This window comes from Passer domesticus, chromosome 13 (genome assembly GCF_036417665.1).
Source record: "Passer domesticus isolate bPasDom1 chromosome 13, bPasDom1.hap1, whole genome shotgun sequence".
In the NCBI taxonomy this organism is placed as follows: domain Eukaryota; kingdom Metazoa; phylum Chordata; class Aves; order Passeriformes; family Passeridae; genus Passer; species Passer domesticus.
This window is the reverse complement of record NC_087486.1, coordinates 155635-180181: the sequence shown is the minus strand read 5'-3', so window position 1 is coordinate 180181 and position 24547 is coordinate 155635. Positions and strand designations below refer to the sequence as shown.

At 44.3% G+C, this 24547-nt stretch overlaps 2 protein-coding genes across 2 annotated transcripts in view; one reads left to right on the top strand and one right to left on the bottom strand.

Moving 5' to 3' along the window:
* Positions 1–9888: 9888 nt before the first annotated feature.
* CDC23 (cell division cycle 23) lies at positions 9889–18520 on the bottom strand. Its single transcript, XM_064388026.1, has 16 exons — positions 18363–18520; positions 17817–17889; positions 16803–16940; positions 16488–16530; positions 16019–16124; positions 15801–15933; positions 14648–14825; positions 14463–14560; positions 14159–14240; positions 13428–13581; positions 13180–13299; positions 12751–12826; positions 12412–12473; positions 11475–11553; positions 11257–11376; positions 9889–10393 (listed from the first exon to the last, which is right to left on the bottom strand). Exons 1-16 carry the CDS (start codon positions 18488–18490, stop codon positions 10223–10225), a joined length of 1761 nt encoding a protein of 586 aa, XP_064244096.1. The 5' UTR covers positions 18491–18520; the 3' UTR covers positions 9889–10222.
* A 2527-nt stretch (positions 18521–21047) lies between these two features.
* Positions 21048–24547, top strand: part of LOC135280237 (C-terminal-binding protein 2) — a 37689-nt gene continuing 34189 nt past the window's right edge. Inside the window, exon 1 of the mRNA XM_064388031.1 lies at positions 21048–21151. The gene's annotated coding sequence lies outside the window, so the exon portion shown is untranslated. The remainder of the gene's footprint in view (positions 21152–24547) is intronic.

Genomic DNA, 24547 nt, shown 5'->3' with positions numbered 1-24547 from the left:
TCTGGACAGCTCACATGCTTACAGAACACAACAGAGTGCTCCATCTCTAAAACACTGCAATCTTTGCCTGAAAACCTACAAGGCAGATCCCAGCATAATCATGCTTCTGAACACCAGCCTGCCACACTTTTGGGAATTCCATGCTTGCCCTCTTCTGTTCTCAGAAAGGGGCACCATGCATTGAAGACAGGTGTTCATTTACCATAAAGATTAGTGCTATTGAGAGTATGAGACTGGAAGGGATAGGTTATTTACTCCAATCCTTGCAGTTTGAGCTAACCACAAACCAGACAATTCAGTGTCAAGGATCTACCAACAATATCATTCTCTTGCCCTTCCCAACCCCTGATCCTCTTCAAGATCCTGTGCAAAACTCAAAGACTCTCCACAACACTGCTACCATCTGTCACAAGAAGAAAAGGCAAGTGAAGTCCTCAATCAGCATTCCAGGCCTCTGTGGAAGCAGAAAACGAGTAACATGCAAGCACCTGTTCAGTCTAGAAATTGTCCCCATGGAGTAAGAAATGAGTGCCCACGCCTTCTGGATGATTAAGATCCTAACTTACAAATGAGGCAAGAAATGCCAGTATCACACTGTAATCTAGCACCTGGGGTTTTAACATCTGGTTATTAACAGTAAAAAATAAAATTCTGGACAAACATAATCATTATCCCTGTATTCATTTTCATTTTATAGTATTATTACTGCCATTTGTGGCTGCTAGCTGAAATAATGTTTGGAGATCTGGTATATCAGTCTGGAGATGGGCAAAGCACTGAAACATTAAGACTGCAAAGAATGGGGCAGAGCACAGTGTAGTGGTAGTCGTCAAACTTTCCAGCAATAATGATTAGTGCTCCAGTGCTAGATTCCAGGCAAGATTTCCTCCACTACTGTCAGATTGTACATTATTTTTTTTATATTTTATTTGCTTTAGGTACAAAAGATAAATAGAATTCTAATCACCCATGTTAAAACAGAAGGGACTTCCAAACATGAAAGACTCTTTGACTCAACAAAAACTTGCACACATCAGCAGAAGGAAAGACAAGAAAAATACTTAAAGTCTCTGTGTTTCAAGAAGGAATTTTGAGGCTGTTTCAGTAAGTCCAACCAAAGAGTCATCTGAAGGCATTTCCTGCAGCACTTTACTCGCCCCTGTTCTTCTTTAGAGTGCTACAATAATAGCATCAGGACATTTTTACAGCAGCTTAATACTAAGGCTGATAGAGAAAGATCACTTGCAAGCTGTAGGCCACTTTCCCTGTCATGTTCCAGCTGTGGAGTGCTGTTTGTTTGTGTACATCCACAAACCTTGTTTAGGCAGAAAAACATGGGATTTGCCATCAGTATCACAAAGCAGGCAAAGCACAGTAACCAATCTCCTTTTATGTATGGTGATACAGTCAGTATGGAAACTGAGACGCATTTCAGAACAAAAGGTTCTATTTCAGCAATAGTATTTCCAAAGTCAGAGAAGCAATCTCACACACTAAAAAGTTCTCAAAATTAAGGCCACCCCAATTAGTTACTACATATCATAGAGGTATGAGCAAAAATCTTGGATGTAGTTTCTGCCACAACAATCTTACAACTTGTTCAAAATATCCAATATTCACTTACTGTGAACCTAGTACTTTCCAAAACACAGAAAAACCCGTCCATTTTCTAACACCAGACGCTGCTGTCCATTTTGACTGCACACCATGCTTCTGCACCACAGCCACCACAGTCCTTTACTCTTAAGGCATCTCCCAGCAGGCCTCATTACAGAAGAATATGCATATAGCTGTACATTTATAGCAATTAGAAAGACTGCTAATTATGCAACAGCTGTCCAATATGAAAACCACCAAATGCAAGAGGCATCTGAAATACCAAAACTCATTGAAACACTTGTGTGAAATAACTTTACAGGAGGACCATTGAAAAACTGGTTCCAGTCTCATAATAAGAAGTTCCAGTCTTATAGAATAGATATCCAATTGCCTACTCAAGTACAGTTTAAAAAAATCATACTTGAAATATGAAAAAAATGCCTGCAGCTGAAAAACACTTTACCAGTCTATACAGTGCTAAAGTGAAAGTAAACTTGACCGTTGACTAGAACGGGAGACTAATATGCCTGCCATGGTACCTAAATCCATAAAATGTACTTAGAGATGAGCCTGGGGACTCAGAAAAAGAAGAGGGAAAGAGAACTCCATTAACTCTTAGAATCTTAATCAGCCATACTGCCTTTCATCTTGATGAATGAATAAATTAATGTACGCATGCTTCTTCTTGCTTTGAACAATGCCCCATAATTGTACCAGAATGCTGCAGTGATGGATATTTAGGATGGGCTGAGAATTCATAGCTCTGATGTGACCAAGAACACTTCAACAGTGTTAAGCAGTATGCAGACTATTCATAATAACACATCTTAATTTTCTTTCCCAAGAGAGATCCAGAGAAGCACCATTTAGCCCAATTAACTTTTAAATATGAAATAAGGTTTAAAGTAAAACATAACTGAACAGTTCCCTTTGTTGCATAGGTGCTATCTGCTCTAGGTGTTTGTTTATCAACAATGAGAAACAGGGTACATGCCAAGTTTGCTTACTTACTCCCAGTATTTGACAGTCCTCTTCCACAGAAGTCCCTATTACAAGGAAGAACATACTTGCAGAAGGATGCTAATACAAGCACCAGCTCACCAAGCAGCAGTAGGTCAATTTCAAGGATCAACTGATCACCTCTGACAGAGCATCTCTTATTGACTCCTCCAAAATCTGCAGTCCCAGGAGGAAGTTTACAGGAATAACACAACACCTAAAGTATTAGGGAGGGACTATCAGAAAAATTTTTATTGTCTCGTTTGTGTGATCATTTATGTTTTACTAAAGAGGAACTTGCCGCATGATCAAATAATTTTATCGCCAATGAACAAGGTGAGTGTAGCTAAAATTGCAATTAAAAGAAAGGGGCTTTTATTTTTCTTGCCCATAGGAAAGCTCTGCCTCCATCTGAGTTCACACCAAGAGTCATACTTTACTTTCAGTTACAATTTTCTGCTTTCTGAGGGCAAGAGCAGATAGAAATCCTATCTCATACATGTGCTCCTCCTAACACCTTGCTCTCAGACAGTTGATTCTGCTCAAGGAGTGGCTCCACTGTGAAGAGGATTTACCTATGTGAACAAGCAAAAACTCTGATCTAAACTTGCTTTTCCCTGAGCCCAGAGCCAGCATTTCAGCTCTTGCCAAGACAACGATTAACATGCTAATTTGGAACCCCTCTGACCCAACTCTCCATCAGAAAAGAGTGCTGTGAGTCAGGTTAGGTAACCCTAACATGAGCAGGTGCTCCAAATCACAATGGCTGGTCCAAGCACCCTGGCTCTAGATCCCAATCTTCACTCTAGAACCATAACTTCAGAATGTGGCAAGCATGATGAGAGTATTATGAGAAGCTTTTTCATCCTTGGCAAATCCTCACAACCTTTCTGAGCTTCACCATCTCTGCCAACAACCTGCAACAATTCTGAGGAGGCATTTTCTGTTCTCACAAAATGGTGAAAATGCCTTGGAACTAGAGGAGCCATTAAAGTGCTTACCTGCTGGAAATTCCAGTAGCCAGACTGGATTCATGCTTGTTGATTGATCCGGTCTTAGGCAATACTTTAAGGAAATAGTATTTCCACATAAGCTAATTCCCATTACTGCACCAACTCTGTTAGCTACAATGGGAACACCAGCCATACACAACTCCCGTGCCTCCAAAATCAGCCTCATTTGCCTAGCAGGATTTGAATTAATCCTAAATTAAGTCTTTGCTTTGGATTTTATTTACCAGGTTTCATCTATGTTTTGCATTTTTTCAGAATAAAATTCAACCCCTAATTATTGCATACCATCCTGTGTGTGTTACGACACATAACAAAATACATAATTAATTAAAACTGTGATTAAAAGCATGAGTTACATTATTTTAGTATTACATCATAATTTAGCATATCAATATCAACTCAAAAACTCAGTTCAGACTTGACAAACAGTTCTTAAAGGCAAATCCCAACCATCTCTGATTTTGACTGCATAAAAATCACTATATTATAGTTAGATTTCTAATCAATACCATAATAATTTTCAGAAATACTAAAATACCTTCTGGACTGAGCTCACAATATCCCTTGGATATGAGGCTCTACACAAGGAATACGGGATGAATCTGGTGCTGCTAGGCTGCTCATGCTAAAATTACCATTGGCCCTTGCTCTAAAACATGAACCAAAAAAGCCCTATCCAAGCTGGTGACTCCATGGAAACAGTAGAAAGGGTACAGAAGCATTATTGTTACCCACAGAAAAGCTAAGCAGATTTGTTAAAACAATATTCTAGTATTTTGTGGCTAAAATACCATCTGTCTCTTTCTCAGACAGTTATTTTCCTAGAAGTTGGCATAACACAATGCAGACGGAGAACACTAACAGTAATAAAGAAAATCCTGCCCTATCCCAAAAGCAAGTGGACATTTTTCAGAATCAGTACTTTTCAGCATAAGATGCAAATGCTTACTGACTGGAGGCTCTACTTAAGGATGGCAGGATTGTCAGAACAAGGACAAGCTCTAACAACCTGCTCAGCTCACTGCAAGATGGGGGCCTAACAAAACATTTTAGTGGTTTTGTACTTTGCGCATTATTTTATGCAAGTGGATCACATTCAACCAACAGAAAACATGCACCACCTAGAAGAGAAACACTGCATGTATTATTTTTCCTTTCAAGTTCATTGGATATTTCAGAGTCCAAACTGCAGACTATGATCATTGTGTCATTTCCAAAGAAGCTGTGCTTATGCTCATTTGACCTGACAGCGTTCAGTGTGGCCACACCATAGAGCTTTCTCATGGTTCTTCTAGCATGCTGTTGAATTTTCTATTTAGAGCCCTACCTCCTGGAGCAAAGATTTCTAGTCCTCATATTTTAAAGGAGAAATTCAAACAGACTTTAAAGATACAGAAACTAGAAGTTTCTGTATTACATATATTACAATATTACATATATTACAATATTACATTCTTCTACCCTCACAGATTCTGGATTTTGAGAGCTGATGACACAGAACTGTACAGATGCTTTGCACAGACCTGTAAAGAGAAGGTAGCAGAGAATCCATCTCTGAAGACAGGGAGATAATTTGCTATAATCTGATAAAGACCCAACCTTGAAGGGATATAGATTTATAGAGCAACTTTGAAGATGTTACCTGCTTGGAGGCTATTAATTTCAAAACACATAATGCAAACATGTAATTATAAATTCAAGTAAATAATATTAACATAAATATTTTTAAAAATTGGGTTTTAAAACAAAAACATTTGGTTTGCAGTCTTGTAGTACAAATATTACATTGCCATGCACAAAGATTAAAGAGAAATCTGATGGATGTAGAAGATACATCCATCAGATCCATCAGATCCATTCCATCACTGGAAAGTGACTCAAAATGTGGGCATCTGGCAAGCGCTATTTTGCTGCCTCACAACTTCACAAAGCCAATAGGAAGCAAAATATTTACCACTATTAAAAATTACCATGACTGAGTAGTGAAAGCATCTTCAGGCTCACACAGTTTGGTTAAAAAGAAGAGGGGAAACCCCCAGGGGTTATAATTAACAAACTACTTGGATTTCCACTGCTCAAGCTACATCTGAGTTATACCAAGCAGTGGAATCCATCCCCACACCTTTGTTACAGTCGGAGGACTATTTTTTTTAACTTTCTAAACCACAATATCAACTATTAAATGAATTAATAGAGATCAAAATTGAAAATTATTTTGGGCATCACTCTACGGTCACATTTCACAGCATTTTCCTAACTTGAATACTCCGAGGTCACTTATGTGGCATCTTTACAGCTACACTGAAGTCTTGAAAATAAAAAGTCTACCAGAACCCAGCATATATTTACAAATTAAAACAGCCAATCACCTCCTTAAAATACAACCATACACAACCATACATAACCATACATATGTAAGCTTCACCTTATGTTCAATTCTTAATGTGCAGGATACCAAAGTTCTTACACAGAAGATTATTTAGCTGGGAATGGCCTCTGAAAGCAGAAGTATTATCAAAAGCCACTTAAAGGTGACAGGGGCAAGCTTCTCAGAAGGGAGGCTGAGTCAATATATTAGCAGTATCACAGAGCTTGAACTTAGTCTTGGAGAGGACACTGGAAATACCTGCTCAAAATCATCTCCAAGGTGAGAGCCATATTTTTCTACCTTAGGCACTACCAAAACAGTCAGTCAGAGAGCAGGAAGTTGGAAAGGTTGCAGTACATCACTGACAGCCTGCTCCTGTCTGCTAGGAGTTCTGCTGACAAGCAGGGAATCCCAGCAGACCACCAAATTGCCATAGTTCTGGGAAACAGACAAAGTCAAAGGCGCAATCCATCAACAGCTCCCAGCAGCCACCTCCACTGGGTAACTCCTATGGAAATCCCAGGAAAAACTTTTCAGCCTTTCCTCCCTGAGGCTCCTCCTTGGGATTTTGCTTCATGTGGAAGCAAGGGTGGAACTGGCTCCAATCACACAGCTTGAGTAGAATCACAGAGTATCTCAAGTTGGAAGGTACCCATAAGAACCACTGAGTCCAACTCCCTGCTTCTCAGAGGACCACTTAATACTAAACCACATGACTAAGAGCATCGTTCAGGTAGTCTTTGAACTCTGACAGGTTTAGTATTCTGACCACTTCCCTGGAAAGTCTGTTCCAGTACCCAGCCACCCTCAATGAAGCAGATTTTCATATTGTCCAGTCTGAACCTGCCCTGATGCAGTTTCATTCCATTTCCTTGTGTCCTACTGCTGGTCACCAGAGAGAGGAGATCAGCACCTCCCCATCTGCTGACTCCCTTGAGGAAGCTGTAGGCTGTGATGGGGTCACCCCTCAGCCTTCTCTTCTCCAAGCTGAACAAAACTAATGTCATCAGCTGCTCCTCCTAATCCTGGTCGTCAAGACCTTTCCCCATCTTGGTCACCCTGCTCTGGATCCACTCTCAATAGTTTGATGTCCTTGCATCAAGGTGCCCATGGCATCTTTTGATTGACATGTCTTGTGTCCTCTTCAACAACGACCACTCCCAGATTTCACCAAAATCATACTTACTCCTAGACAACCTTTTAAAATCACCAAGTGGTCTGTCTGAGCCAGGGTGAGTACCATTTACAGGCCAGCAGCCCTGGGTTTGAAATTCCTATGCAGAGCAGTAGGCCAGATCAATAGAAACAAAACCTGAGTCAGAGCAGAAGCAATAAACCTCACATTATTGCCTGAAAAGGAACAAAACATCCTCCTGATAAGCTACCTTGATGCTTAGATCAAGTATGATACCTGCACCATGGCAGAATCTGACCCAGCAAATCAGAGATGTTGAGAATGGGAGTCCAACATGTCCAACAGTGCAGCACAGGACAGCATCAGAATGCAAATGTTCTTTAAAAATGCACCTCTGTGGTTTTTTTTTCCTTACAAGAGGTCAAATTAAATTTTTTAAATATGTTTCTATGTTCCCAACCTATAACATACGAACAGCATATTTTAAATATTTACATTCTCAGCAAAAAAAAACATAAACAGGTTACAAATGAGTATTCAGTGTCATAAGGTAACTCAAATGTAGGATCTAGACCTGTCATAAGTGGCCAAAATGAAACTGAGGAATGGCAATCCAGTAATTTAAGCATAAATTGCACATCACTCCAAGAGGCAGGTTTCCTCCATCAGTGGCTGTGAAAAAGGCATGCGCTGCATGTACAAAGAGATGCACTCTGCAGGATCGGTGTTTGCGAGACAGAATGCCTTCTCACATATAGACAAGCCAGCCCTGACAGCCCAGGACACGTACAGGTGCAATTATGAACATTCTGCTGGGCAGGAAGCCTTGCGTACCGCCGTGGGAGCGGTGGAGCGGGCACAGATGCACCGCGAGTGGAAACGAGCGCAGGAGCGCCCGCAGGGCCGCGCTGGCCTCGCTCCGCTCGGGCTCCCCCGCGGCGCCGAGGCCCAGCGCGGGCTCCGCCGAACGCCCCAGCCCCGGAGCATCCCTTCCCTCCCCTGCACCAGCCGCCGCACCCAGCGCGCCGCGCCCGCTCCGGGCGGACAATGACCGGCGGGCATACAATGGTGCAGGGCCGCGAGGGGCTGAGGCGGCTGCGGGCTGCGCCTGCCACACCTCTCCCGCCATCTCCTCTCCATCACCAACGCCGGCTCTCGCGCTTCCCTCCCGTCCATCACCTCCATCGCTTCCTCTCCCCCTTCGCGCCGCCGCCCCGGCCCCCGCAGCTGGCCGGTCATTGTTCTACCGCCGCGGGCTCGGGCGACCCTCCCGGCCGCCGCCGCTCACCGTGCCGCCGGGGAAAGACGCCGAGCAGCGAGGGATGAGCACGGCGCATCCATCTTCCTGCCGCCGCGGCGGCTCCAGCGCCCGCACCGGCCCCGCCGCCTCCTGCGCGCCGGCGCTGAGGGCGCGCGCCCGCCCCGCCGCCGCCCCGCGGCCGAGGCTGCGCCGCCGGTCCGGGGCTGCGGCAGCCCCGCCCGCCCCGCCGCAGCTGCGCCCCGGCAGCGCCGGCAGCGGGCAGCGCGGGCCCACCGGGCCCAGCAGTGCTCGCGGCTCCGTCGGGACTCCCTGCCGGCGGGCTCTGAACGAGCTGGCCTCTGAGGGCGAGCGGCCGCAGCCCTCGGACCACAGGTGACGCGAGGCGTCCGGAGTCCCCGTGGCCTCAAGCTGGAGCTCGTCCCAGGCCTTGCGACTTTCGAGGGACACACCTCACCACACTCCATTTGGTCAGCACGTCAATGGCCACAGTATTTGGGAGTGTGACCTTCATCACCCTGGGGTACAGCTATCCACTCCATGTCTTTCTAGCTTAGAGGCAAGGACACTGTGTGGAAGCAACACTATCAAAAGCTTTGCACAAGCACAGGCAAATGACATGAGTCACTCTTCGCTTATCCACCAGCAAGCACATTAACCCCCACACAGAGAGCCAGTACCAAGTTTATCAAGCACAATTTGCCCCTAGTGACAACAATTTTATAAATGGTCTCATTGATATCTTCAGGTTTGCATGGAACTGGGAAAGTTCTTGCAAAATACATCAAGATCCAGTTTTATTGTTTAAAACTATCTGCAGCAGAAATGGTTGTTGAATGGACACTATGGAACATAAAACAAGTCAGTAATTTCTAGAGATGCCCAGAACTAAGAACATGGGTTCCCTCTGCTCCATGGACATGTTGCAAATGCATTGGGCAGAGGGCCCAGGGCTGTGACCCAGGTTTCCTGATGTGCCCACCTGTACAGTTGGTCTAATGAGACACAGGAAGCTAAATGGGAAGGGTTTTTAAAATGCATTGTCCTTGATTTAGTCATGCCACAGACAGAGGGCTGTGGCTGTAAATTTATAGGGGTGAACAAAGACACTAATTCTGAAACAAAGGGATAATTATCTTTTTGCCTCCTTAACAAAATGATCCATTATAGTTCATTTGATTCCATTGCTACAGTGCACATGGAAGCTGCACCACAAAGAAGCCCAAGAACTGTAACTTCATTATTTTTTTAACTGTGCTATTCCAACTGCTTTTCTACTGAAAGCCAAAACTATCCATCAGATCCACAGTGAGAACTCAGACAGCTCTAGTCACCTGTAGCTACTTGGGACTCCTCTGACATTTGCCAATACTTTTAACATACCCATGGGACTCTGAGTGCCTATTCTACCGCTTCAGTGAAACATCTCCTGTGTAGTTCAAGACAAGCAAAAGTCTCTGATGACAGCAGTGATACCATAAGAGGTCCTCCAAAGAAGTGCAGTAAAGACCAGAGGTAACTTGGCAGAATCAAAATGTATTTTAACTCAAGCACACAAGCTCTTCCCAATGCCTCCCTTAGGAGCAGTCCAGTGTAGTGGGACATGTCTGCCCTCTGACTGGAATGACTTGGTGAGAAGTAGAGCAGGTTCTCACACTGCAGCACAAGCACTTTCACATCAGGCTCCCCTTTCCCTGTTTTCGTCTGTCTTCAGCTGTGGACTCTGCTAACTCCTTCCCTTTATGTGAGGGCAACAACAAAAGGAGGAATTTCCCTAGAAAGAAGTAAGTGGTTGCATGTTCCATCTGCAATGTCACATCCAATGCACAAGTTAGAAGTATCAGAATTGTTCATGGTGTTACAGAAGACAGATTGAGAGGGGAGACACGGCGTGTGGGAGTGTTGTTGGCTGACAAGGATGCAGGAAGGAAAAAGGGAGCAGCAACATCTGTGGATGATGTTTCTCCTTGGTTGCGAAGCTGTAAGATCTGGCGCAGCAGGGCCTTTCCTTCTTCTCTAGTCTGAAATTAATTTGTAGAAAACAGAACAATACAACTATGAATGGATGGTTTCTGGGTCAAATTCAGTATGTAAGCAGTGTAACTTAAAGTAGCTTGTTATTCTATAAGACTACAAGCTATAAAAGCAATTCTCAATTCTTTTTTCTTCTGCTCCTTAGAAATGTTAAGGTAAGCCACTTTTTTTGTTTTGGTCTTTCCTCCTTTTACTCCTGATTGGTGTGTTTCTTGGGTATTTCAGAGAACAGAACCATCAACCACTGAAGCTGTCTAAATATTCCAGTAGTAGATTGGGAAAACGTTGAATAAGGAGAATTGAGGTTGTAGAGAGCTCCAGGCAGCTTTGTCAACGATAGGCCAAACACCCTGCACTCGTGGTTAGTGTCTACCATTAGGCTGAAATTAAAAATCCCAAACTGCCCACTTACAGATACATAACATCACCGAGTATGGAGCTGCACACAAAACCCAAGTACTATTATACTCTCTGCACCATCTACACACAGAAGATGAGAAAAAATCAGTTTTACAAGTATCACCACTACACAGTGTGTGGGAGTTTGTGGCCATTCAGCTACCTCCTCAACACCAAGACTTTTAGCAGCCTTAAGACTGCCATATGAAGCTTCAAATTTTTTTACTTAGTGAATTCCAGTGAGGTATGGTTCAATTTCACTATCTACACTACATTCCATGACTTTTATCAACCATACTCAGCATAACTGATCAGGTATACACGACAACCACCATTCAGGATGTGACCTGTATGGCAGACAGACCTCATTTCTTCATAAAGGATTCCTTCTACTCTGAGGGGAGCCAAGATCCCTTAAGAAAGAAGCACCAAAGACTGCGCAGGTACTCACATCATTGAAGGCACAGCATTTCTGAGCACATGCTGAGGCTTCATCCCAAAGCTTACATTTGAAGTAGTATTGGGCCAGGTAACGAAATGCAGTGCTGACCTCCAGGTGCTCCACTACCTCCTACAGTGAGTGGGGTAAAAAACATAATTTGTAAGCACCTTCCAAAGTAGTTGTACACCATGTTTACTTCTCCTTTTATTCCCAAGCTATCTTCTTACCCCACAGGAATAGATATCCTGGATGTATTTGATGTAGCATTGAGCTGCCTGCTCAGATTCATTCAGCTGTTCGTGCAACCTACAAAAGGAGAAAAGTGGGTCACTGGAACAAGACTGCACTGTGGAAGACCTTCTTGGTCTATGAGAATGTACCTGCTCACCCTGACCTGAACTAAAGCCAGGTCCTTTCCTTCAGAATTTGCAGGACATGCAACATGTACTACCTCTTGTGGAAAGAGATGATCCAGTTTGCATTCATGCTGACAGACACAGAGGCAGTCAGATAGCGACTAGACAGCTAGAAGCAGTGACAACCAAAGCAGGGACCTTTGTATATTCTGTTGCATTTTAAAACTTTTAACAGACCTTTGACATTCTACTTACTATTTCCTCCAATGCTCCTTCTTCCCCTGCTACAACCCAAATTTGTACAGCAGTTTCACTTTCAATTTGCCCTTTTTTTCCCCTCTTCACATTTCCCACTTTACATTACTTTATCCCCACAAAAAAAATTAGTGCTGATGTCACAGTATTCACATTAAACCTCTTCCAATGTCAGAGCCACATACTAGAAAGGAAAAATAAAATCAAACTACAATTTTGTACATCATCCACCATCATGGGCTGCTTTTAAGTTGCAGTACAACATATACAATTGCTAGTACTGCATGCTCAAAACACCTCAGGATTCAGAAGTCCTTTGCAACCCACATAATGCTATTATTCTCTCTAGTTATCCTGATGGAAACAAAGATAAAGCTGGACACCAAAATTTGCAATCACTACAACCCTAAAGGTATCAATTCTTACACAGTTCTAAAGGTAATATTAGCTAACAGCAATTCCACTTGTTTACAGTCTGTATTTTATCACTGGGTATCAAAATGCTATTTGCATGTAACAGAACCGTGACAGTTCAGTGAGGGTACATACTCACTTGGCAAGTTTCACAAGTGCCATTTTCTCCACATCTCCCACAGCATAAGCTCTCCAATAGCACTGTCAAGGAAGGAAAGTCAGTCAAGCATGCCACAAAAATTAGTCCAGCTCATGACTCCAGCATGCAAATCAGAAACAAAAAATTACAGAGATTGTCAGCAAAAGGGGCATCTATCTGTAGACAACTCCTTATTTATCAACTGCTCTAGTTATATTGCAGCAGTACTTCCCCAACTGCAACTGCCAAGGAGTTTAGGTAACACTAGCAACATAATTTTGCTGCAATTTCACCCAGTATTCTGGAAGACACCCTAAAGTCTTACACATCAGTTCTCACCTTCTTAGCTTCCACCAACTGATTGAGTTTCTCATAGCATTCTCCTAGAGCAACCAGCATACGAGAATCATTCGGTCTGTAAAAGAGCAATTCCTCAGGTAGTTTAATAGACTGCCAGCTGACCTCAGGGTGAGGGAAAGATGGGGGGTGGTCAAGGGAAAAAAATAATCTACACCTGGCAGACTATCATCCTTTTGCATAAAGCATCACTCTCACTCCTGACAAATCATCCTCAACATTTAACTGACAAAGCTTTTGTTAACAGTTAACTAACACAACTAAAAGGATTTGGAACAGTGGGACTGCACACATCGCAAAGCATCAATGTTTTTTTCCATCCCCAACTTATTTCTTGCATGTAAATTCCTTAGCCAGTATCAACCATGTCAGAATGAAGACCAGTAAACATGGCTCCATTCTCAACTCTACCTGAGCTGGTGGGCCCGTCGGTAATAGTAGAGACAGTAAAATGGCATTTTGAGGATTTCATAGGTTTGCCCCAAGCCATACCACGCTCTGTAGTCCCTTTTGTTCACCTCTATTGCATGCCTGTCAATGAAAAGGAGATAAACTAGACAGAAAGTCAGAATCAAAACCAAATCCAGCAAAACACTAAGAAAAAATAGAAGATACTACTTCAGAAGCAAACTCCATTTTGTGCAGTACATGAGCGTTACCTATAAGCCTGGATAGCTGCAGATGTGTTCTTCATTTCCATATACTCATGCCCCATAAGTGTCCAGGCTCCTAGATAACGAGGATTCAGTTTCAAGGCCCTCTGGAAATAGAGTGCTGCTTTTTCATGCTGGGAACGCAAGCTATAATAATTTCCTAAAGTAAAAGGCATAATATTTAAATAAATTTTAAAAACCCACAACCAACCAACAAAAAAAGCCAACACCAATAGAGAAGTAGAAAAAATTATGTAATGTGTACTATCTACTACCTCCTAACAAATTATGAAGAGTCCTAATAAAGACAGAACTGATTCAAACCTCAAGAAACCTAACTGCACTCTGTTCACCAGTGTTCTGGTCAATCCTTTTCCAGCTGTACCAATCAATTTATGATTCCATCGCCTTGGAGTGTCCTGATCTAACAAATCAATTTTCTGCTCCTCACAACACAACTATTTCCACTGGAGTTTGAAGACTATAAAGGGATTTTTAGGTACATGGGTCTATTTTCTACCCTAGTACTATTACAGCAGCTTTCAGAGAGAAATGAGGGAAAAGGTACTCTGTCATTTAGTCTGCTTTTCAGGCTGCCTGAATCGACATTCACCAAGTAGTGATTTTGATTGCCTTGCCAGCTTATCACTTCCACAAGTGTTTCCAAGATTCCCTTATACAGCCCACAGACAGCAAAATAAGATGTAAAAATAATATGTAAAAGAATTGGCTCTCACCAATTACACAGCAGGTCTCAACACGGTACTTGTCTATCTCACAGAGATTATGAGCCAGGTAGCTCAACTCAGGCTTCATGCTCTAGTGAAACAAAATATTAAAGTGACGAGAGAGAAAGTACATTATGCTTTGAAAGAAACTGCAATAAGCAACTGGTAACGCATACAGTGCCTCTCTTCCATGGAGTTGGGAAGAGGCAAGCTGGTATTCAGAGAGGCCAGTCAGCACCAGCTGCTTTGCCAGTGTTTAAGATACCTCCAACAAACACCATCATTATGGACAGGCCACAGGAAGAATGCTTACCCTTACATAGAGCAAGTTGGAGAAAGTGTCCATGTTTTCTATCCTGTAAGGATCTTGTTTCCTCAGTTCATTAAAGATGGATAAAGCTTTGTCAATATCTGAAGAAGGAACAGCATATGGGACACCAACAACTATAAATGCCAAGTTTTGCATTAAGGGGGTCATTACTACTTAGTGTCACTGACCTCTTATATTGTGGTAGGCAACTGCAATTTGAGAGATGATATAAGTGCTTTTGGAAAATCCTGCATCAATGAGAGACTGGTACTTCTGCAGAGCTTCCTCTATCAGCTGCAGCTCTGTATAAATGTGTGCAAGAAAGAACTCTTTCATCCATGTATCTGGCAGGGACAGGAACTTCAGCTAGCAAAAATCAAAGAAGAGGAGGAAGAGATGACAATCAGAAGTATTCTACAGGCTACACGTGGCAAAGAATCCATTATCTTCCCTCCCATGACTTAGTAGATGGTCCCGAGGTAGGAGGCTTTCCTGCAGTCACTTTCGTAAATCCATTTGGTCAATCAGGGAAGAAATTGTCTTCAGATATGACATTACCTGGCTCTTGCTTCAGCCATTAAATTCAGACTGCACTTTCTTCCTATGTTTGAACATCAATATCCTAACACTAATTTCAATGAACTATGTAAGCAGATTCAAAAGTATATAATAAAAAATGCACTTCTCTTTTTCCACAAATTGGTAACACACACTTCTGCATCACTTTTTAAAACATTTTTTTAAAGTACAGTTTTAAATACTCCATAATCCAGAATTTACTGAAGAATTCCAGAAGTGGACTCAAATTCCATGCAGAAAGAAAAATAATATATTTTGGTTTTATATCTGAAGTTTGTTTCTCTGATACAATTCACCTCCTATGTGGCTTTATACATTATCTTTTCAGTTTTGAAAGTAGTGATTCTACATATCCTTTCAAGCTATGAGAAGTGCTCAATAACTGAGGAATTAGAACCAGATTAAAAAAAAAATAAAAAGGGACATCTCTTAGGAGGATCTCCTTCATGTGACAAGATGATTACCCCAGTAACAACTGCTTCCCAAATACCTGAATTGGAAATTTCTCAAACCACTTTGTGGGGGAATGATAAGAAATTAGCCATGCCTGTATAAAGATTCTCAAGACACAGCACGACAAGCAATTGAAGATAAAGAGGATTTTACAATATAATTTACAGTTGTGGCTTGCCTTGCCTGAGAAGTGTCTCACAGAATGAAGCAGTGGGCAACATCAGTCTTGTGGAAACAGAAACACTGGTCACTGAATCAGGCTAAACTTTTGAGATTTGTTACCACATCTTGGTATCTCCAAAGTTTTACCATCTCTTTATCTGTAATCAAGTTGCAAAGTTCCAGCCAGGCTCCCCAATGCAAAGGCAGGACATGAGCAGCTTCAACAAACACATCTATTGCTTCTTTCACCAGGTCCAGTTTCCGCAGCACAACACCATACCTGTAAAAAAAAGTATCAGGTTGACAAGAATCATGCAATTCTGCATATCTACGAAAATATATAAGAAATGCATGCAAACACTTACAGATAAAGGCCAAATCCATCCAGTTCCTGTGCCTTGTGTTTCTTGCTGAGCTCAACTCTCAATTCTCGTAGAGCTTCATTTTTCACCTGTCCTTTTTCCAGAGGTCCTACATGAAGAGAAAGTCACACAGCTAGTTTTCAATAAGCAGTGTCCCACAGCAATGCCAGCTCGAGGGTACAATCAGAATTATCGCTGACAGGACATGATGGCTTCCCAGTCTGTGTTTATGTTCCCCATTTTAAAGAAAATTGCTTAGTCTGGTCACCCAGTTTAAAAGAAGACCTAAGAGATGAAAATCTGCAACCTGTAATTAAGCCAATGAATCAAAAGAGAATGAAAGAAATCATGTTACAGCACCTATTATCCAAAAAATTGAGGGGAAAACCATAGACCCAAGATGAGTTACATGAAGAGTCAACAGCAAAAGCTTCATTATCTCATCATGCATTTTTTGACACCAGAGACTTACCCAAACTATCAACTGTCTCATCATCCTTTTTCTTTTCCCCTGACTGTGGAAAAGAAAGAAAATTCAAGATTATATTATAATAGTGATTTTCCTAAGTTTGCTGCAGCACTTGCAGCAGTGTGTAAACTGAGTTTTCACAGACAGCACAGTTCTGAAAAGAGCAGCCCTATCTTTCTTCACCCAAACACAGAATTTGGACTTCAAGGTGGCCATTAGGAACCAAGCAAAAGAATAAGCAAAAAAATAAGATATGCCAGGGAGGGGTGGGAAGCAGAGGAGTTCAGTGCTAAGAGACAACCTTTTTTTCTACCTTACCAGGTATCTGGAGTACATGTACAAGAAGTAAGCTTTCTGGCTCTTGCAGCCCTGTAAAAAGTAGGCAGCCCTGTCATATTCCTTGAGATCGAAGTAAGACTTGGCCAACGTGTAGGCATCCAGATCACGAGCATCCTCCTGCAGGGACACACAAGAGTTTTAAGACCCAAGAAACTCTGACATACTTTAGGAAAAACATGGTTACAAACACAGCAATTAAATTGCTCCAAAAGCTAAAAATGTAGTTTGTCCATCTTTTTAGATGGTTTAAGTACTATCAGAAAAGTTCCTCCACTCCCTCACATTATCCTATTCTAGAGTTCTCAAATAACACGTACAGACTATTTAAGAACATTTAAAATAAATGGTGATATTTCAGAAACAAATTGTGGCAAGCTGACAGAAGGCAAGGCCTAGCTGTTCAATTAGTATGCAATACCATAAACAAGAAACCTGCTCAGGAATTCCATATAAGAGAATATTAATCTGTTAACATACAAGAGACACCTCCCTGGTGTTCCTTGAAAGGCATTTATGACATGTTACACTTCTATAATACAGCAGGACACACACCTATGAGTTCTACTGTACTCCTACAGAGGTGGGGATGGAGACACAACTTGTTTTTCTTGTGTCCCAAGGAGTAGAAGTTTAATGGCAAAACATAATTTATATTAAAATCAATTTGAACTCAGTAAAGAGGAATAAAAATAAAGTAGCATGCATGTGATTTCAAACTGGGCTTACAGAGTGCTTCATTTAGGACACAGCAACAGATAGTGCTTTCATCTGGGAAAGCACATTCAGCTCTCTTGCCCTTTTGAACACACTATGGAAAGGATATTCCCAGCATCATGGCAGGAATTGGAGCTCAGCGCAGACTCCCACCCATGGGATTTGGGAGACTGCAATGACGTATTTTCCTCCATAGTTCAGATTAAACAGCCCGCCCACAGGAGCTGCAGCACCTTGTCGAGCTCACAGCCGCTCCCCCAAGCACAGCCTGGGCCGTACCTCAGTGAGCACGGGCGGAGGCGGCAGCTCGCTCAGTGGCAGTGGCTCCAGGGCGAAGGCAAGTTCAGCAGCCCTGAGGGAAAGAGAGCTTTAGAATCGTTGGATCATCAGGGTTGGAGACCTGTGAGATCATCAAGTCCAACGGCAGCACGAGCACTATAATCCCTAAACCACATCATCCAACGCCAGATGCAGACACCTCTTAAGAACCCCCAGAGACAGTGACTCCATAACTTCCCTGGGAAACCTATTCCAGTGCCTGACCGCCTGAACATTTATAAAATATTTTCCAATATCTTGCTGAATCTCTTCTATCTCAACTCAAGGCCGTTTCCTCTGGTCTCCTCCCTGCAGGCACAGCAGGAGACTGGCTCTCACCTCACTGCAAACTCCTTTCAGCGAGTTGTCAAAAATGATGAGGGACCCACGAGCCTCCTCTTCTCGAGAACAAACCTAGCTCCGTCCCATCCTCCCTCCCGGCACAGAACACGTTAGCCCCGGGGCCGCCGAGCTGGGCCCCGGCCAGCTGTGCCCGGCCCCGCTCACCACTTCCCGCTGTGCTGCAGCCCGCGCTCGCGGCTCCGCTCCGCCACGCTCAGCAGCTGCTTCTTGATCTCCCGCAGATCCGAGAAGTCTCCGCCGCCCGCCGCCGCCACCATTGTCGCCGCCGCCATCGCGCCAGCCCGGCCAATCACAGCCCCGTCCGCCGGCCCGGCCAATCACAGCCCGGCGCCCTGCGTGCCCGCCTGCCGGCCCGGCCAATCAAAGCCTCGCGCACTGCGCTCCCCCGCCCTTATATGGAGTCGTCTGCTTGGACGAGCGCGAGAGGTTTCGTGATCAACCCCAGGCGCGCCCCGGAATCGTGCAGTCTGATTGGTCGGTCGTGCCGGGCGCGCCCCGGAGTCGTGCAGTCTGATTGGCCGGTCGTGCCGGGCGCGCCCCGGAGCCGTGCAGTCTGATTGGCCGGTCGTGCCGGGCGCGCCCCGGAGCTGTGCAGTCTGATTGGCCGGTCGTGCCGGGCGCGCCCCGGAGCCGTGCCGCCTGATTGGCCAGTTGTGTTTGAACTGGCAGCAAGTTCGCGGGTGATGAAAAGTGTCACTGCTGAGCGCGGTGTCTTTGTACTTGATTTGTTACTATCGTAAGAAAATATTTTTGGTTTTTTGATGAGCTGCGAATGACACTAATTCTTACACTGACTCCCGTGTAGAGTCTAAGGCTACCACTGGCCTTCACTGTATTGATGAGTACTATGAAAATTTCAAGGTTGCGTTGATCTGGAACCGTTTCATCTGGAACCACCTGCTGAAATTAAGATTGTTCTACAGAAGTTTACAGAGATAGGAAATGCCCAGTTTGTCGTTAAAGTGGGAATTGATGAGTTATTTATAGTCTTCAATGGTTTTTCAAATCGATAAAGCAAATTAGACCATTATTTGAAGTATAATTTCAGCATTACATGGGTTTTTCCCTCTCTTAATTTTAGCCAAATGTTTTGCAAATTCAGTTGTAGCTTTGACAGAAAATACTTCTATTACACTGCCAGCCCATACATCCAAAACGCAAATAAAAACTTTTTTGTTATTTTTGTTACTACACAGATGGGTCTAGTCAACACAGTGCCTAACTAACACCTCATTCTGTCTCTCTTTGGCTTCATATTTCAACACATATGAAAAGAGCCTCAGAATTTTTTTCTGAAGATAAATTTTTGTTGTACTTACCATCTCTTTTATGTTCTCCATATGTAGGGATCAGCTGTTAGTGCTCTATGCTCCTAAACATTGTACTTGGTACTTGTTTGAGTCCCTTAGTTGGACTCAATGATCTTATCCCATCTAAATGATTCTGTGATTCTCTGCTGGTTTCAATTTAAGGATGGTCAGTTTTTACACGAATACGAAGAGTGATATTTAAAGAAATTGGTATGTGTGTGAGATCTATGAAGCAATTTTATTAAGGTCTGTTTATCTTCAGTTTTGGGCCCACTGGGTATTATGTGCTGCTTTCCCGATGGAAACTGTGACCATTGAAGTGAGATTTCAGTACAAAGTACTGAAGCTGCTGCAAAAACGCACCAAGCACTACTTCTCTTGCTGAAATCTAGGCAAGATACCCTTATTGTCACGCTCGTGTGCGTGAGCCCGGCACCTGTGATCCGGCCTTTGCGGTGAGCGCTCCTGCCGAGGACCGGCGCTGCCGCCCGCGGCGCGCGGAGCCGCTCGGCGCGCGGAGCCGCTCGGCGCGTGTCGCGTTCGCAGGAGCCGCGGCGCGCGGAGCCGCTCGGCGCGCGGAGCCGCTCGGCGCGTGTCGCGCTCACAGGAGCCGCTCGGCGCGCGGAGCCGCTCAGCGCGGGTCGCGTTCGGAGGAGCCGCTCGGCGCGTGTCGCGTTCGCAGGAGCAGCTCGGCGCGCGGAGCCGCTCAGCGCGGGTCGCGTTCGGAGGAGCAGCTCGGCGCGTGTCGCGCTCACAGGAGCCGCTCGGCGCGTGTCGCGTTCGCAGGAGCAGCTCGGCGCGTGTCGCTCCCGCAGCCGCCGCGGCGCGCGGAGCCGCTCGGCGCGTGTCGCGCTCACAGGAGCCGCTCAGCGCGCGGAGCCGCTCAGCGCGGGTCGCGTTCGGAGGAGCCGCTCGGCGCGGGTCGCGCTCACAGGAGCCGCTCGGCGCGCGGAGCCGCTCAGCGCGGGTCGCGTTCGGAGGAGCCGCTCGGCGCGTGTCGCGTTCGCAGGAGCAGCTCGGCGCGCGTCGCTCCCGCAGCCGCCGCGGCGCGCGGAGCCGCTCGGCGCGGGTCGCGCTCACAGGAGCCGCTCAGCGCGCGGAGCCGCTCAGCGCGGGTCGCGTTCGGAGGAGCCGCTCGGCGCGGGTCGCGCTCACAGGAGCCGCTCGGCGCGCGGAGCCGCTCGGCGCGCGTCGCGTTCGCAGGAGCCGCGGCGCGCGGAGCCGCTCAGCGCGTGTCGCGTTCGCAGGAGCCGCGGCGCGCGGAGCCGCTCAGCGCGCGGAGCCGCTCGGCGCGTGTCGCGCTCACAGGAGCCGCTCGGCGCGTGTCGCGTTCGCAGGAGCAGCTCGGCGCGTGTCGCTCCCGCAGCTGCCGCGGCGCGCGGAGCCGCTCGGCGCGGGTCGCGCTCACAGGAGCCGCGGCGCGCGGAGCCGCTCAGCGCGCGGAGCCGCTCAGCGCGGGTCGCGTTCGCAGGAGCCGCTCGGCGCGGGTCGCTGTCGCAGCCGCCGCGGGCCCGGCCGGGCTCGGGCCGCGCTGCCCCGCAGCAGAGGGCGCTCCGCGCTCTCGAAGCAGCCGAGAGAGGGCCGAAGGGAAGGTCGCCTTGCCCGAGTTCAAGAATTCAATTGGTAAGACTTGCTTCCTAATGAGAACTCGTGATTCTTCCTGTCTTTCCATTCTTTAAAACATCGGTCTGAAGTGACACCCGAGGCTGGCATTTAGAGCCAGGAGACTAATTAAACCCTCTGTGCGTGAAAACAGATAGTATCTTGGGGAAATACAGATTAACTGAGCAGTGCTGGGTGCTCTCGGAGAGGGAAACTTGCGCCCCGTGTTATTTCACAGCTACCTGGATGAGATTGTCTCTATTCCCTCAGAGAAACAAATTGACAAAAACAAGGAAGGTCGGTGATGGAACGGTGGGAATTGTGTTCATCATACCAGTGGGTTGTGTAGGTGCTTTAAAAGGAATTTTTTTTTCAAAGTGGAGATCTTGAAATGTACAGCTAATGCTTGATGAAGTCCTGTGTAAGTGGTCTTTACCAAGTGAAGTGTCTTGCCAATACAGTTAGTTTCATCTGTTGACAGAGAATTTAACTTCTTTATTATGATGCTGTAAAACTGCTTTTTAACTTTTTTAAACATCGACCATGAGTACAGTTTCCTGTATAATTTTACACTGAGAAGTCTGATGTTATAAGAACTTATTTTCAACTATTGGTTGTATTCTCCATTTAGCATTGTTAACACAACTCCCACTTTTGCTTTTTGTAGTCTGTTGGGACATCATTAATGTTAAAACTTGGAAACCATGTGACCCTAAAGTATGAGGGAAACCATTTATACTTTATTTAAATTGAGACAAAAGAATAAATTTGCACCAACTGGGGATAGTTTCAAAGGGTAGAAGATCTGAATTCCAGGAAATCTGCCTATGACTCAGTTAATATAGCATTGTGACAGCAGAGTAGAGAGAGTAGGCTATTGTGCAGTCAGTAATGTTGTTTTTCCCCCCTCTCTCTCTTGTTCAGATCTCAGTTGTTTTCTTGCAAGGTTAATTGAGATGAAGTGACATAAAATGCCTCTGAGAGCTGTGGACTAATGCAGCAAAAGTGTTTATTGTGCCTGAATCACTCCTCCATATCTGAAAAATTCATTGACTCATGCCATGTATTTTCTAGTTTTAGGAGATTTGGTTTAATTGCAGCTTTTGATGAGCTTGGAAGTAGTAGCAGTGAGGCGTGCATATCTAGCCCATATGCTCTGAGAAAACCAGCATGCACCATTTGCTTAGCATGTTGCCCACTAAGACCTCTGTGGATATTGTAAAGAATCATGCAGGTACTTAATATGCTGTTATTCAAGAACCTTCATATTGTTGCTAAACTGCAGTTCCCTATTTAATGGAGCATGGACTTGCTCCCTTTTCAGGAGACCAAGAAATTTGTTTTAACCCGTTGCAAAAGTTATGGTTAGGCCAGACATTAGGAACTAGGAATGTGTCTGATTGGGTTGTATTTAGTGTGCTGCTGTGCATCCTTGAAGTCATGGAGGAGAAGGGAGTCTGGAGGCGACACAAGGAGTAGTGATCATTTTGCCACGTGCGCAGCTGGGATCTGCAATTTCTGAGCAGCCCAGGCACTGCTAAGATCCTGCAGCCTGTGGCTCCAGTGGCACTGCTGTCTGACACAAGTATGTGGTGTGTGCTGAGAAGGTCAGTCCTACATCTGTCATTCTCCCTTCAGTGCTAATGACTGTGTACCTAGGCAGTAATGAAAAACTAATTTGGTTTCAAATCCATTGCTGTTTTTCCTTGGGGCCACTGAAGTCAAGAGTGAGACAGGTGAATTTGGGAAAGCAGAACTGCACCTTTTGTTATTGGTGAAAGCTAATGCTGGAAGAAACAGAAGTCACTGATATGCAGTGATTTTTTTTCCTACCTTACCTCTCGGAGGGAAGTAAATAGTACTGCTGGTAAAAAAAAAAAAAAAAAAAAAAAAAAATTGCTCTTAGTTTCTTTATGAGTGAGCTTTGTCACTGAGCAAGTCAGAACAGATTTCTAAAGTCAGGAAACTTACAAATTCTTTCTGAAAATCCTTATTTATATTTGGTTTGTCCAGGCACTTTCCCCCCCCTTTTAATTATACTTATGCTCCATTTGAGAAAAGAGGAGGATGTTTTATGTTGAACAGCAATCTGTTGCTATGTTTTAAGGCAGTACCATTTTGTATAGTTTTGACCTTGCAAAATAACTAAATGCCTGGTACCCACAGCTCCTCCTGATTGTAGGAGGGGACTTACAGTTGCTCAGTAGAACACAAAATCAGAATGCTTGGTAGCATTTCTATTTAGCATGAGTGTTACTGAGAGGATATATATTTAATAGGAATTCATGCTTTTAAACTATTTCTGAGAGAGTTTTGTGAATTTTGTCTAGATGCCCAGGTAAACATGTGCATAGATTATGTCTTTTTCCCTCCTTTTAAGAACAGGAAATATAAAATCCCCACAAAGCCCACTAGACTGCATCTCCATAATGGAGATGCAATATAAGGGAATTTGTAGGGATGTTTTTGATAAAAGTAGATTACGTTTTTATCACCATTAAAAGTTAGGATGAATCCCAGTAACCATAAGCATATATCAAAATACAACATTACAACAATTCCTGGTAACTGCTTTGGTTCAGGAAAGAAAAATACCACTTTATGTAGGTTTGCTCCCAGTGGCACATGATTTACTGCTTATCCTCATTCTGTGTTGACATGATCTGGAGTAATTTCTATGGCACTTGAGGCCATCTCTTCCAAGGTGGCATAGTGTCATTTGGTCAGATGACTGAAATCATTAAGTTAATAGTGATTTACACTACCACCACCACTACTACTACTACTACCATTACTCCATCCTCTCTGAAAGATATCCCTTTATCTGCTGAAGGAAGGCAGCTGAACACAAATTCTCCTCTCATCTGTTATCACTAAAGGGAAAGCAGGTTAGCTTACATCACCATGGTGTTCCAATGGGCTAGAAATGTATAGCCATTTGAAAGATACTCATGTTTTAAAATTGCTCAATATTTGTCAGAAGTCATCTTCTCACACTGCTGTTGCACTGTTGAGGGAGATGAGTAAGAAGATTCTGTATTCAAAGGCAAAGAGGAGGCTTTTCATGCTCGCTGAATCAATCTGCCTAACTGAAAACTGAACTTAAACCAGGTGCCCGTGTTTCTGCTTATAAATTGAATTTCTTCTAGTAGTTTCACTTCAAAAAATGTTGGTGTCCTGTCCTCTTTCAACCTCTTGGCCACTCCAAAGAAGTGAGCTACAAGAGGTATGTTGGTACCTAGTTCATATGATTAATTCTGTTCTACACCCATATCAAATCAGTAACTAGCAAAGAAGGGTCCAAGGAGGACTGAGTCTGAAGTTTTCAGTGAGTGACAGGTACAATAAGCAGAGATGATTGGACTGAATCCAGCCATTTTATAAATGGAGAAGCACTGGTAGCATGTCACAAGAGTG

Coding starts and splice junctions, on each gene's coding strand:
- CDC23 (XM_064388026.1), bottom strand. CDS start 18,490: ATGGCGGCGGCGACAATGGTGGCGGCGGCGGGCGGCGGAGACTTCTCG. Junction 13,300..13,427: donor GCAGCTATCCAGGCTTATAG/GTAACGCTCATG, acceptor TTTCATTGACAG/GCATGCAATAGAGGTGAACA. Junction 11,554..12,411: donor GCACTTGTGAAACTTGCCAA/GTGAGTATGTAC, acceptor CTCCTTTTGTAG/GTTGCACGAACAGCTGAATG.